The sequence below is a fragment of the Ictidomys tridecemlineatus genome, chromosome 2 (genome assembly GCF_052094955.1).
Source record: "Ictidomys tridecemlineatus isolate mIctTri1 chromosome 2, mIctTri1.hap1, whole genome shotgun sequence".
Classification (NCBI taxonomy): Eukaryota; Metazoa; Chordata; class Mammalia; order Rodentia; family Sciuridae; genus Ictidomys; species Ictidomys tridecemlineatus.
The window spans coordinates 132461201-132476299 of record NC_135478.1 but is presented as its reverse complement, the minus strand read 5'-3'; the positions used below and the strand labels follow the sequence as shown (position 1 = coordinate 132476299).

Below are 15099 nucleotides of genomic sequence, written 5' to 3'. Positions count from 1 at the left end.
TCTTGAGCTTTTCCCTCCTGCATTCTTAGGGGCAAATTACTGAAGATCTCTCTCCTTTCTGGAGGTTATTTATGGCCCTAAGAATGGACAATTTCAGTTAGCCTCTGATATATTCTTCATTTGGTGAATACTTCTCACACCCTCAGGTCCTGCCCACTGAGAATGAGCAGGGTTAGAGGAAATAAGTTCTCCCTGGAATAGGGGAAGGACACAGAATAGAATAACCTGAGATCTGATGGGGTTCTGAGTCAGATGTCAGGCTGTCTTGGTGGAAGACAATGCAGCTAACCTGAAGATGTGCACCTGGAGGATCTGTGGCAGTGCAGAGGTGCCTGGAGACCCACAGGCTGGGAGCTTGGTGAAATGAGTGAAGGCGCCCTGTTCACCATCCAGCAGGGTCATTCAGAATTCTGCACTCAACCTGAGCCTTCAGGTAAACAGAATTCCAGACCTATTTGAAATTATGTCAGAGCTAGTTACATTCTTTTATCTGATCAAAAGCTTATAGGATTTCTGAAAGCTGTGTGAAGTTTTGCCAGCACTTTTAGGCTGGATGGAAAAGATTCCCCATTTTGGTGTTGGCTGTATACTGGGGCCCAAAGCCTCGTGACTAGAAATTGTGGGTAATGATAACTCACAAACAGAACTGTAAAGAGCAAATGCCACACTCAGAACTGCTTAAATACAGATTTATTGCAAACCAACACAGAGGAGCCGGAGCAGCTTTGCAGGCTGGACACCCCACTCTCCTGGGCCCCTGGACAAGGGGGACGAGTCACCCCATTTTCCTCAGACCTCAGCTGGTGGGACTTAGTGGCCAAACTGCAGCTGTCGTGTCTAAAAAGAGAAAATAGGCAGTGTGCCAGCTCCAGAGGCTAGACGGTCCAGCAGGAGCCCCAGCTTGGAGAATCATCCCCCAGCCTGGCTAGGAGTGAGCCAGGCCAGGAACAAGGCTTGTGGGCCCAGAACCCAAAACCACACTGTGTACCCAAGGACCAGACCAGGCTCCTGCCACACAGCTAACACCCAACGCTGCCCATCTCAGCTACTCTTTCCTAAACACTGGTTTACTGTTTGTTAAAGAAGGGCAGGGACTGGGAAGAAATGCAACACAGAAAGTAAATCCAGGCAAAAGGAAGACAAGTCAGAGAAGTGAACAACTCAGTCTCCCAAACAATGAGGAGCAGAGCTCACACACCTCATCCCTCCTGGAAGACTGTCCACAGGGAGGGGGGCAGGGAGGAGGCAGCCAATTCGGGAATCACAGATAAGATGGGAGACATGCACATTCATCCCGAGACCTCTTTTTTGTTAGGTGTGACAGTTGTATGGGACAGTGTTTTGCAAATCCTAGGACCTTGATGAAACTTCAGGAAAAAACAACAAAGGTTTCTTCAGAATCTCTTGAAGGTGAATCAGTTCTGCTTCCTGGGGTTCAAGATCTCTTCAGAGGGGCCACACTAGCTTGGTGACAATGTCAGACAGCAGAGCTCTCACATTTCAAAAGGAGCATTTGGGGTTCTCTGCTCTCCCTTGACAGTCAGTATGACATTTTTGGACCCATAGAATACCTCCCAGAATGTACTTATATATATATATATATATATATATTTTATATATATATATATATATATATATAAAATTGTTTTTTAGTTGTAGTTGGACACAATACATTTATTTTATTTATTTATTTTTATGTAGTACTGAGGATCGAACCCAGGGCCTCATATATGCTAGGTGAGTGCTCTACTGCTGAGCCACAACCTCAGCCCCAGGATGTACTTTTTATAAGGGCTGTCGGCCACCACTGTAAACCAGAAATCTAGCCCAAAATGACTACAACAAACTAGATCCTATCTACACAGTTCAATGTGGAAGCCTTTGGAAGGATGTCCCACCAACTTTTCTCCTAGACAGTCCCTCTTGAGCATTTGCAGAGAGCTTGCAGGCCGGTGCTCTTTGCCAAGAGCAAGTTGCCCAGCATCTTTAGGCTTTGGCTCCAGCTGGCCGTGGGTATAACCAGGGTACAAAGACTTGTGGTGTGACTTATTCATACACTGAGGCTGCCAGCTAGGTGAATGGACAGTGCTGGGCACTGATGATACCACATTCCTGGTAACAGGCAGAGAGAGTCCTGTAAGTACTTAGAGCACCTGGAGCCCAGCCCCTCAGTCAGGTCTTCATAACTTGGCTAGAGTCAGTGCTGTGGCTCAAGGCATGGGCTTGGGGATACTGAGATGGTGCCCATTCCCTGGACAACAGGGGGGACAGACTAGGAGATCCAGGGAGCACAGTCCAGTGCCTGGTATGAGGGTCTTCAATTTCTTGGGATCTGTCACAGTGGGACAGTGTGCCTTCGTGCCTGTACAGAAATTCCTCTTCCTGAGGCACCCGAGGTCAAGGCTGCTCAGGGTTTGTGGTTGACATGATCTGCCAATGAGCTGCTAGACCTGGTGTGGTCTCCTGAGGATGCCTGGTTCTTGCCCATGCTTTGACATAGCACACCCAAAGAGGTCACACAGGGAGCCAAGCAGGGTGTACCATGCAGTGGTGGCCAGGCTCAGTTCACTTTAACAAGAAACAAAGCAAAGCAGCCGCAATCCGAGGGCAGACAGAATTCCCACTGCATCTGGGCCTGAGACCAGAACCCCAGACTTTCTCCCAACATCAAGAATGTGAAAATAGGACTGCAGTTTCTGCTGTTCTGCCTATGCGGCCGAGGCAAACAGAGCACATTTACAAATGGATGAGCAAGACTGCACGTGAACATACCTAATGAGGTCAAGGGGTACGGGTTTCCCACAGTGGCCCCAGCAGCAGCTCCACAGCTGTTCCCCACTTGCCTTCATGCAAGTGCTGCACCCCACACACTTCAACTTTGGCTTCGTCCAAGAGCCCAGCAACTCCCCACTCCCAACCAGAAGAAAAGCAAGCAGAATAGCATCAAAACAACAGCAAGCAGAGAGCAGAGGAGGAAAGAAATGCTGCCTGCAGTGGCTGGTTGCTGTGGAGATGAAGCATGTGCTCTCAGTTTACTGGGACGTGTCCCTCCTGCATTTCAAACACCTTCATTCAGTGTTGGCCGCAGCGGCCACCAGGCAGCGGCTGGCCCCGCACCTTCTCTGGAACAGCCTGGAGGTGCAAGGTCAGGGTTGATGGCCTGGTTCACCCTTGAAAGAAAGGATGGCTAGGGGTGAATGAGACGAGCAAGTCCCTGGCACACAGGGAGCTGAGAGAGAGGGACAGCTGAGAACAAAGCCTCTGCCTCCCTGCTGGCGAGTTTCCTTTCCTTCTGGTCATTAAAACTGCACAGCCCCCGGGGAGATGTTGAACATGGCTGGGTCGAATCGCTGGCCTCGGAAGGGAGAGCCTTCAGCATCCCACCCCTTCTTCAGCATCTCATGGACTTTCTACAAACAGAAAATAGAGAGATTAAAGGGGATCACAAGGGACTGCATGCTTCCTCCCAGAGCAGATGGATTGCAGGAACAGAACTGCTTCCTCAGGGATTGGGAACTTGCCCCGTAAGACAAACTGGCTGGAGGACCGTATACCCTCCAGCAGCTCAAGACCAAGGGAGGCACTGGGTGACTGCCAATTCCTGTAAGACTGCGCTCCCCACAGATTGAATTTCTAATCCTCTCTTCTGTCTCCAGTAAAGCAATGACAGCGCTCTATGGTTCACGTCTTCTTTCCCTTTCTACCAGAATTTCTGTCCAAATTCCAAACAGGCTACAGAGCCTAGAACCCCACTAGGCATTTTCCCATATCGCCTTCCCAAAGGAAAAAGTTCTTGTCATTGACAACTGCCATCATCACACAATTCAAGGTTGACCCAAGATGTGGTACAGGAGGAGAGACCTCAGAATGTCCAGTAGAGAATCCACCAGTCAAGAATGTCCCACTATTTCCTTGGGGACCTAGTCAGGGGTGACAGACTTAGCTCCTTTCTAGCACATGACCACTGCAGAACGCCTAGCCTCCAAGGGTCAGCAAGCAGACCATAGCAGTATGGCCGTAGTCAAGGGACGTCAGGAAGGCTGTAACCCTGAGGGAGGCACCCGAGCCTAGGCTGGTGGGCCAGCCCTTCTCTAAGCATCTGTCCTCCTCACCTGGTCACCTCAAGTGTACCCACAGATGGGGATGATCTCTTCTTTCAACCACAAGAAATGAAGAGGCTGATGTTATAGGGCCAGGGGTTATCCCACCAATGGAGTCTGTGGTTTCTGTTGCAGAAAGCCTGAAGAACAGGCCTGGAAGACAGATACACAACTCTAACAAAAATTCCTAGCATCTGGTAAAGCTTCTGAATTTTCCATACCATAGCTTCTCCTTGTAAAATAAAACCTTCCTGACAAGGGGGCTTTCTTTTTCCTAGTAGCAATGAGCATGTTGGATCCATAACACATATTAGGGACTGATCAGTATTCTCAACTTCTTATAGATAACTCAGATCAGAGCCAATGGAATGACCACTTTAAGGCACTGCAGTGGGGTCAGAGCAATTAGCGCATACCAAGTGACAGGGGTGGCAAGGAGGACTTCAGGAAGCCCCTCTGCACAACCCTGATGGCCTGGCCAAAAGGAAGCATGAAGCTGGATGGTCTCAACCAAACACAAGAATGGTCTTGACATGCTAAGAAGGAGGCCACAGGAGGCCTCTATGCCCTAACAGAGCTGTAGTCAGCTGGAGGGTGAGGGGCAGCAAGAGGGCTAACAGTTACAGAGCTGTACAGCAGCCTCCTCTGACCCCAAGAGTCTGGAGGCTGTGTAGAGGCTCAATGTAGGAAGCCAGATGTAAGGAGTAGATTTTTAGACTTCATCTTAAAATTGTTGGACCCTAGGGAGTCAGGATCAGTGTCCAGACCTTCCCTGGGGCAAAGGTGGAGAGTAGACATTCCTGTACGTCACCAAATTCACTCGTAGGTCCAGCCACCATATTAATGCTGGCATGTGCTTGTGCGATGTCAGTTACTGACTTTTAGGGTGAATTCCACCCAGCTGGAGATACTCTAAATAGACACCTCTGAGTGCAGACTGAACACCTGTGCACTCCACCCTCCCTTTCTGCTCAAAGAAATTAAACTGGGGAAAAAGATGAAGGGGAGTAAACTTGTTAACCTTGAGAAGAGGTGAATTCACAGTGACATCAAAAAATTTAAAGCAACAAAAGAAAAGTGTTATCATTTTGAAATTAAAATGCTTCAAAATACATAGCATCTGTGGCATTAGAAGCACAATTTGAAATCCTGGCAAATTTAGAAAACTCTTGAGTTCACACCATAAATGGGCATCAATGCCAGAGCACGTTGGTAACTGTGACTACGCTGATGTGCGCAGCAGATGGAGGCTGACAGGAGAACCTGGCCCTATTTCCATTCTCTCTACTAGTGAGGCCTGATGATCCTAGCGCAGCAACCTTGACCACCCACCTGACTTTTTGGAGGGTCCTTCTGCCCATGAGGTACCCTGATAACAAAGAGTAAAGTGTGACTAAATTATATGAGGCCACATAAGGGTATGGACCTTTCTGGGTCTATTTCTTCATTTAATAAAAAAGGAGCTAAGGATATTTTATATGGAACCCATAGGTTGTCAGGGCCCCCATGAACTGAGGACCTTTCCCCAAGCTGTGCCAAGACCAGTGAGGAGCTGACACTTTGGCATTGGTGTCAGGCAGGTTGTGGGATACACATTCTTCTGAATGACAACAGTTCCAAGAAGGGGGTTCATTAAGACCCACAGCCTAGGGGCTTGAAGCTCTCTGGTCATCTAAGAGTAGGTCAGTCCTGGTGAGGAGTCACCCAGAGTCCTACTCATGGGCTGCCAATCCTGGGCTGCTGAGGGTCTCCCAGGGTAGACCTTTGGGCAAGGTCATACAACCCCTCAAATATCGGCATGCTGCTTGGACCATGTTGCAAGTTCACGGTTGAATCAGTTTAGACTCAACACAGATCTATGCACTAGACTATAGTGTCCTCAAGGTTCTTCTTTGGATATTTCCTAATTGAGTTACTTCCCAACCCCTAGGCTCCCCAATGCTGGTCACAATCAGTTGTCCAGCCGTCTATAGATGTAGCAAGCCATCTATAGCCCAATGCAGTGCTTTTTCCTCTATAGTACCCTGGAGTCCAGGGGGAGGCTGCATGTAAGTGCACAAATACATGGTGCACATGTATGGTATATGCTGCTGCTACTTCTTGCCCGGTGAAGCTAGTCTGTTTTGGTAAAACTTTCCTGGAAGCTGCCTCAGTTTTCTAGGGATAAGCAGCAGGTGATTCTGTTCCCAGTCCTGGGCAGTGGGCAGAATAGCAGTCACCAGAACAAGTAGCCCTCCGACCCCTCTCCCCCAACAGGACCCCAAGAATGAGAAAAACAGAGCATCCTTTTCCTGAAGAGGACCATCAATAAGACTGCAAAGCTGGACTGAACTAGTCTTTGGAGAGATCAGATATAAGTGGCAGGACTCTCCATGCTTTCAAGGCAGATCTGTGTCTGCCCTTGCTGAGGATGCAGAGACTAACACCATGTCCAGCTCATGTCAGCTCTCAAGGACAGTGACACTGGGCAAAGCCAGAGGACATCAGCACTGAGTGTAAAGAAGGGAAAGAGAGAATGAGCCAAAGGTCAAGAAGAAGGAAGGATACAGGGAGGGGAAAAAAGGAAACAGAGAACAAGAAGCCCCAATACTTCATGTAGATCCTGTACTATTGGCAACTCCCAGACAAATAACATTACTGGTATTTTGCAGATTACATCTGCAAGAGATGTAATCACAGGGACCTTGAGGGCAGAGATGCAAAAAGTCGTAGAACATTCTAGCTTATATCATATATCATAGTTAAGTCTACCAAGACCTCACTGAAGCTTGGCGCAAATATAGTTGAAGCCACAATAAATTTAAATTTTTAGTGTTTCTCTGTAACAAAAACTTGATGTTGGCATCTGGGGAAGATGTGAGGATCTTGGGTCCTTGTTCTCTCTGTCCTGTGGCACAAATATATGCTTCTGAAGAATGCTTGATAGGATTTCTTTCTCACTTTCTCAGCACAATGGGCATCTGCATGTATGCTCTCCAGTCAAAATAGTTTCTCTTTCCCGGGAAGTCAACCTCAGCCCTCTGAGTGCTGACCCCAGACACAGGATGGACTGGTCCTCAGGCCCTACCCACAGGGCAAAGGCTCACAGACAAGGGCAGTGGCTAGATTAAATTGCAACCACTTAGTTCTGGCTGTCCACATGATCTGAGATGATGCTGGGAGCTTTCTGTGACTTCTGTACCACAGAGACCCTGAAGAGATGTTGTTCAACCAAACTGTGCCCTAGGTGAAAAAGGGGGCCAAACCGAAAGGAACAGTCTCTTCCACAGAGGAATGGGCTGAGCTGAGGGAGCCAGGTCCACAAGGACAGGAAGGTCTGAAATTAGATCTGGGGTCAAACCCTACCCAGGCTGCTTGAGCTGCCTAACCATATTCTGAGACCTTGAAAACTCAATCTTGGGGCTAGGGATAATGCTCAGTTGGTAGAGTGCTTGCTGCACACGCACAAGGCCTTGGATTCAATCCCCAACACCACACCAAAAAAAAAAAAAAAAAAAAGCAAGCAAGAAAGAAAGCTCAATTTTGCTTTTGTGGGTGGGGGGGAACCATCATTCCAGGAGTAGTGTGCAGAGCAGCTAGCCAACCCACCCTACACATACATAGTATGTGCTCACTACATGCCCTGGTGTGGCAGGGCCTAGGAAGGAGAGGAAACTTCCAGACACCTCAACCTTATAGAGATAGGGACATACCTGTGAAGATAGGAAACAGTGGCTGACAAAGCAGCAGAGTATACAGAAGCCCCCAATATGTATTGCCACCCCAAAAAGAAAGGGACAAACCACAACGTGAGGCTTCTTCCAGAGACAAAGAAGAAAATATGAATCTGTGTGGCTTTTCGGACACTGACCCATACCCAGCAGCTGACCTTTCCCTACTGATCCAAGGCTGTATTTGGTCCATGTGCATGCTGCTGTCCAAACCTACAGCACTGTATGGATAAACCCTGGAAGGTGACAATAGGAAAAGCAGCCTTTTCTTCCCTAAGGCGCTACCTGTAGGATTATTAAAATAAGGAAAAGTGAACATGTTTTTCTAATCAATCATTTTCTTTGCTGGGTCAGACATGAACCAGCCTCCTGATCCCCCAATAGCTGCTGACCTCATACCTCCCCAGTCACAGCCCCAACATTCATTCACAATAAGTGAATTGCTAGCTACCTGCCTTATATCAGGCCCTCCACAGTCAGAAACCAGGCTGGCTCTACAGGCCGGCTCTCCCCTCCTCCACTGAGGGGCCCATGGAGCTCTAGGCAAGTTATGTGTGGATGAGGCACAGAGGTAAGAGCTGTCAACACTAGACATTTCTAGGCTCCAGTGTGGGCAGGGCACATTGCATAACATCCTTCCAGGTCCTGCCTCCTGGGCTCTTGGCTTGGGTATGAGAATGTGGCTGGAATACCAGTGTGTACCTATCCTCAGGCAGGGAACAGGTGATAAAAGCAGGTAAGATGGGGCCCCTCCTGGGCCTCCTGAGCCAAGACTGGCAGGGCAGCTTGTGGTACAGCAGGCTGAAGCAAGACTGGCCCATCCACCACCCTCCTCCCCACCACCAACACTGCCCACCCCACTGCTGCTAGCAGTCTTTTCACCAGGGCAAGGAAGACCGTAGTGTGCATACCAGCTCATGGCTCTGAGGCTTGCCCTGTAGCTTCTGGTGGTAGTCAAAGGTGAGCCTGTCTAGGACTGCCTGCTCCTCCTCGTCCACAGTAGCCATGGAGCGCTCCTTGTTGATCTTGTCGATGTCAATGGGCTCCTCTCCCTCCAGGATGGCACTCCACCAGTACTCACCCACCTTGCTCAGGTTCACCTGGGACAAACAGGATAGAGAACTATATTAGGGATGGGAACTGACAGCCATGGGCCAGGTCTCCAAAGCTAGGGACAGAGCAGAGAGGCTGCTGAGAGACAGACATTTCAGGGTGAGACCAGGATCAACCATTCAAAGGAAGGTGCCATACAGGAAAGAGTGCCAGAACACTTTGAGCCCAAGAACATAATGGGAGCAAAGAGACCTACATCTTGCAGGTACCTCAGACCTTCACCACCAGGTCCCAGATCCTCAGAGTCAGAATGATGCCGACAATATGTGCCCACCCTGTCCATTCTCACAAGAGGATATTCTCTTAAGAGATACTCCTGGCCCATCTGGACCTAGTCCTGGTCCACCCTAGCCTGACACAATCTTGCCATGAAAAGCCTATCTGCAGTGGGCAGTGGCTCATGCCTGTAATCCCAGTGACTCAGGAGACTGAGACAGAAGGATTGCAAGTTCAAGGCCAGCTTCAGCAACTTAGCAAGCTACTGTCTCAGAACAAACAAACAAACAAACAAACAAACAAACAAAATATATATATATAAATTAAAAAATTTTTAAAAAGGGCTGGGTATGTAGCTCAGTTGTAAAGTGCCTCTGGATTCAATCCCCAGTAATCTCCCTGCCTCATCCCCACAAAAAAAGTCTATATATGTACGTACGTGCCTCTCCAGGTCTTTACTGCCTATTTGGATCTTGTCCCTGACCAATTCTTATAAACCACCTTCTACCTCAATGATCTTTCTTGCTTCCAAGAATAAAGTTTCCTGCCATCTATTGATGTTCTTCCTTGCTCCCTTACTGCAGTTTCACTTGGCTTTTGAGTTTCTGTTATTATGGGAACACCAGTCTCCTGCCATGTTTAGGTGACTGGGACTTATAAGACGAAGAGCTTGGCCTAATGTACGACAAAATCTCCCAGAGCCCCCTCACTCTCCAACATGGTGCCCACGTGCCCATCTCCATTCTCTCCCTAGAGCTGGGCTTGCTTTCTGTGGGGAGTTCTCCAGAGCCACAGGCGGAGATGGCTCTGGGAGAAGAAGCCCCATTAGGAGTGCCCCAAAACTGGTCCATGCCAATTTGGGCACCTCTCCAGGAAAGCCCAGACCCACCCAGCCTCACGGTACAGTCCTTAGTGTGGAGATCTGCAAAACTCATTACAGAAACACAAAGCAGAGCGGGACTAAAGCAAGGGAGCAAGGAATTAGCCGTGTACCATAGTTTGTGCCCAAGGGCACCTGCTGCTCAGTCTGCCACAGACACAAATGGCAAGGCCCCAGATCCACAGAGACAAACAGAAAAGAGCTAGGACACACTATCCCCTGAGGTCAGTCGTCATAGGGATGCACAGGGAGTGGGCAAACTGGCTGTATCCCTCATGGTCAGTAGCTGGGTTCATAAAAAAATTCTTACCAGAGAAACCATGAAGGAACAAGTGGATTTTTCCCCACCTTGTTCTGTGACTCCAGTGGGATGAAACTGTTTAGTCCTCACAGAAGGGAGAAAAGGTGGAAAGGACTGCCAAGTGAGGGTAGCTCTTCTCACAGACGTGCATCCAACAGAACCACTGACCAGGGGTGAAAGCCACACTCTAGGCAATCATGACAGATGGCCAGAGTATCCACAGAAGGTGCCACCTGTTTGATCAGAGATGTTGTGCACCCCATAGGCAGCATGGAGTCCTAATAGGGTCCCCCTACCTCCCATCTTTGAGCCCCTGCTGACCAAACCTACCCACACCAGGCTGAGGTGGAAGGGGCTGTAGAACACACACAGAAGGGAAAGTTTTTCAGAACTAGGAAAATCAACACAAAAACTTGCAATCGTGACATAAGGTCAGCATCTCAAAAACCTCCACTCCTGGCTCCCAGAGCAGAGGGGGAGTAAAGAAAAGGGGAGATTGCATATGCCACCAGATGACAGCTTCACTAATAAATGATTCCTGTTCTGCAATGCCCAATTTAAATTCAGGATGAAACTTCCAATCCAGATACTCCACTGAGCTGGCCTACTGCTAACTTCAGTTTGTACCTTCAGAGACTCCAGGCTGAGAACCCTGCCCCATCTTTAATGAGCAGAAAGCATAAAAAACAAAAAACAAACAAACAAAAAAAAAACCACACCCTCTCAGGTGGGAAATACACTGTTTCCTGTTTCAGAGACTTTTGAGGCACTTATAAAACTGTAAATTCTGAAAAGATTTTTAAAGTTTTTACTATTATTTTCTTTAGTAATTATCATTACTGAGAACTACACAATATACTATTAGAATTCAGAAGCCCTGTAACATGCACACTATTATCCCTATTTAGTAAGGGCAAACCCTCCAAATCCCAGCTATGCCAACAGCCCACTAATAGCATCCTGAAGTCAGCTGGTTGACTCAGCAAGTCTGGGGGCCCCATTGCTGCTGTTGGGCCTTTATACACTGCAAGACCAGACACAGGACTATAGACATGCCTGACTTCGGTGAGCACAGTAGGAGATGAACTATAGACATATATAATTCACTGGTCTGCCCAAGAAGAGGGAGAGGGCATATTTTAGGAAGGGGGCTCATTCTGTCTGTTCAGCAGAAGGGAGAGGACTCACTACCATGTCCTTGGGTCCACACATGCATTAGCAAACCCAACAAAAATTGAGATGAGCCTTGTACTTTTTTTTATCAGAAATGTTTGATCTGTATTTAGATTTCATAAAATTTATAATTAAGAGCAGATTCATATGCTCATGTTGTTTCAAAAATACTTAAAAGTTTTCCAATGACTATATCAAGTAGATTTTAAAATAAAATTCATTTAAGTATAAACATCCAGTTCCTCCAACATGTCCAGGGCATACCTGGCCACCATAAGTAGCCAGGTATACTGGATGGTAGGGTCTTGAAGATGGCTACCTTGCTGTCTGATGCCTCTCATGGGCACCATTGATATATCTTGAAATGAGATGTGAGTTTCACTTTGTAAAAATATTCTTTTTAAAAAATACATGTTTTTTTTTTAGTTGTCAGTGGACCTTCATTTTATTTATATGTGGTGCTGAGAATCGAACCCAGTGCCTCACACATGCTAGACAAGTGCTCTACCACTGAGCTATGATCCCAGCCTTAAAAATATACTTTTAAATTAAGGTGAAGTTTAATACAACATAAAATTTTTATTCATAGGTAAATGATTTAGTAGCATTTAACACATTCACTAGAGGGTGCAACCATCACCTTTATCTTCAAAATACTCATTAGTGGTCACTCCTTACTTCACCCTAATCCTTCCCTTAAGCACCTTTCCCCCTACCTCTGGCAACTGTGAATGATTTGTCTTTATAGGATTTACCTATTCTGGACATTTCACACAAAAGAAATTCTACAATATTTGTCTTTGTGTCTGGCTTATTTCACCTAATCCTTAAGGTTCATCCATCAGAACTACACTCCATTTCAGGTTGAATAATATTCCATTCCATGGATACAACACATTCTATTTATCTGTTCATTTGTTGCTGGACACTTGAGCTGTCTCTACCTTTTGATTATTGTGAATAATGGTGCTGAGAACAATTGCGTACATTTACCTAGGAATGGAACTGCTGAGTGATATGGTAATTCTACATTTAACCTTTTGAGAAACCACCAGATTGTTTTCCACAGAGGCTGTACCATTTTACATTCCCACAAGCAGGCACAAGGGTTCTAACTTCTCTACATCCTCGCTGACACCTGCTATCTTTGTTATTACAGCCATTCTTAAGTGTGTGACTGGCACCACTTGTCCTTTACCCTGACTGCATGTAAACATGCCTACTCCTCTGCCTTCAGTAGACCTCTCATCACTGTAGAGGCCTGAGCTGCCTTCAGTGCTGAAGCAGCAAACAGGACCTGAGATTCTTATAAAGGCCCAGAAGACCAATGTCTCACTTCCAAAATTTTAGTAAATATTTATTTAGCACTTTTAGATTAATCTCCTAGTACTCTATTATTTAAGAATAATCAAACTAGTAAAAAGAGTAAGATTAATGGCATTATTAACATGATAATTATCCTCAATGAGTTCATTCTAACATTCTTCTTCACTTCACTAATGTCTTCCTCCACACTGGTCCCTTGAAGAATTCACCTCTCATTCTGGCCCATAACCCCCAAATGTAGGTCCCCATCTGCTTTTCTTTAAATGGCCCCATGCCCCAAAAGTCTGACTAGTTTCTTTACTCTTGGAATCTCCTTACATTCTACATAACTGCTCTTGTTTCCCATATTTAAATACTTTCCTTGGAGGGTACTTCTAGGAGGCCTCAGATCTAAATCTTGGGGCATTTAATCTTCAAAACTACTCAAGGGTTCAGAGTACACAGATCTTTCAAAGCCATCTCTGATACCTGGGCCAGAATGGGAGGCGGGGCAGAGGGGTCAAAAGGATAGAGGAGAAATGTTCCCAGAATGGACTTCACAGGTCCCTAGCTAAGGACAACACCCTTGGACAAGTAGTCTGATGATTTGCTTAGTATTTGACTTGTTTTAACATTTTGTGACTTTTTATAACAAGTCACTATTGTGGTGGTATAGTGTGCACACAGTAGCTCACCGCTTGATATTACATCTCCCTGAGCCACTGTAAACCCCTATACCCTAGGCACCCTATTCCCCTTCACCTCAGCCTATGATGTTCATCTTGTGTCCATCTTGTCAGTGTTCAGAATGCCATTACAAAGAATCATATAGCTTGCAGCCTTGTGTCTGTACTTCCTTCCCTGAGTATGTAGGCTTTGACATCTGGCCAGACTATTTCATGATGCAGGTGACCACACATCTGTCCATGTTCATGTGGGTGTTCCCAGGGTTTGGCAATTAGATACGAAGCTGCTGTGAAAATCTGCATGCTTCCATTTTTCCTTGGTTGGCACCCAAGAGTGCAGTGTCAGGCTGTGTCCATACTGGTACATGGTGTCCATGCTCACCAGCAGTGCAAGAGCTGTGGCCAGCACTGTAGCTACTCCAGGATGGCACCTTTGGCCTCTCAGTAGCCATTCTCATGGAGGTAAAGAGGCATCTCTCGGTTGTTGTGAATTCATTCCCCCAATGATGCTGAGTTTCCTTTGGTGGGCTCAGAGTATAAGCTCATGTTTTTTTAAACTTTTTTTTTTAATATTTATTTTTTAGTTTTCAGCAGACACAACATCTTTGTTTGTATGTGGTGCTGAGGATCAAACCCGGGCTGCACGCATGCCAGGCGAGTGCGCTACCGCTTGAGCTACATCCCCAGCCCTTTTAAACTTTTATTTGGAAATAATTTCAAATTTGTAAGTTGCTACAACAAAATAAGTACAAAGACAGTCATACAGGTGTTTAGCAGTTGTGTGGCTACACTCTGTCCAGCTTTGCATGTGTAATATATGAACATATAAAACAAACATAATGGCTTTTCTGAACCATTTAAGAGGAAGCTGAATGTTTTGGCCCTCTGCCCTATTATTTTCCCTTCTTGGTAATGGAGATAGAACCCAGGGCTTCATGCATGCTAGGTGAGAGTTCTACCACAGAGCTCTACCCACTTCCTGCCCTTTGCCCACAGTATTTCCTAATGGTAAAGAGTTTTCTGAGGTAACAACTTTGCCTCATCTTCCCTCCAGGACAGGACCCTTCCTACCCACTTTGATCTGAAACATTTACATAATCCTTCTATCTCATCTGGTGTCTACCAATGAACGCGACTGTGTATGCCCAGCTGGACTTGCATATGTTCACCTGCAGGCACCTTGAGGAGGTGCTCTTCTGGGCCACCTGCCATACAGTAACTGAGGTGCAAACTTGTCTTCCTCAGAACCCCTGGTCCTACCTTTCCCACAAACATTGGGACATCTGATGGTGGCATGGGCTCTACTGAAGTAGCACCTTCTCCTCTATAAGGATGCCATCTGTCTTGCTGCTGTCAGCACTGCCTCCTGGATCCCTTGCTTTTTCACGGTGCAGACAGTTGCTCAAAGTCATCCTTCGCTGTGTTGGAGTACGACGATCCCAGATGAGGTCCATGGAGGTCACTGTAAACTTCTGGACCCACCATTTTCTGGGAACGTTCTCTTTTTCAGTATTATAAGACACCCCATGTTCTTTTATCAATCTGGTCCTACACCCACAATCCATTTCTCTGAGAAACCCAGACTGTTGGCTGAACAGTGCTCCCAAAATGTCCT

The 15099-nt window shown here is 46.7% G+C and overlaps 1 protein-coding gene across 1 annotated transcript in view; it reads right to left on the bottom strand.

The window, feature by feature from the left end:
• Positions 1–675: 675 nt before the first annotated feature.
• Nudcd3 (NudC domain containing 3) overlaps positions 676–15099 on the bottom strand; it is a 106626-nt gene continuing 92202 nt past the window's right edge. The window contains exons 5-6 of the mRNA XM_005319239.5: positions 8722–8910; positions 676–3410 (exon numbers count right to left, since the gene is read on the bottom strand). Of these exons, the coding sequence (XP_005319296.2) occupies positions 3300–3410; positions 8722–8910 (300 nt within the window). The 3' untranslated portion in view covers positions 676–3299. The remainder of the gene's footprint in view (positions 3411–8721; positions 8911–15099) is intronic.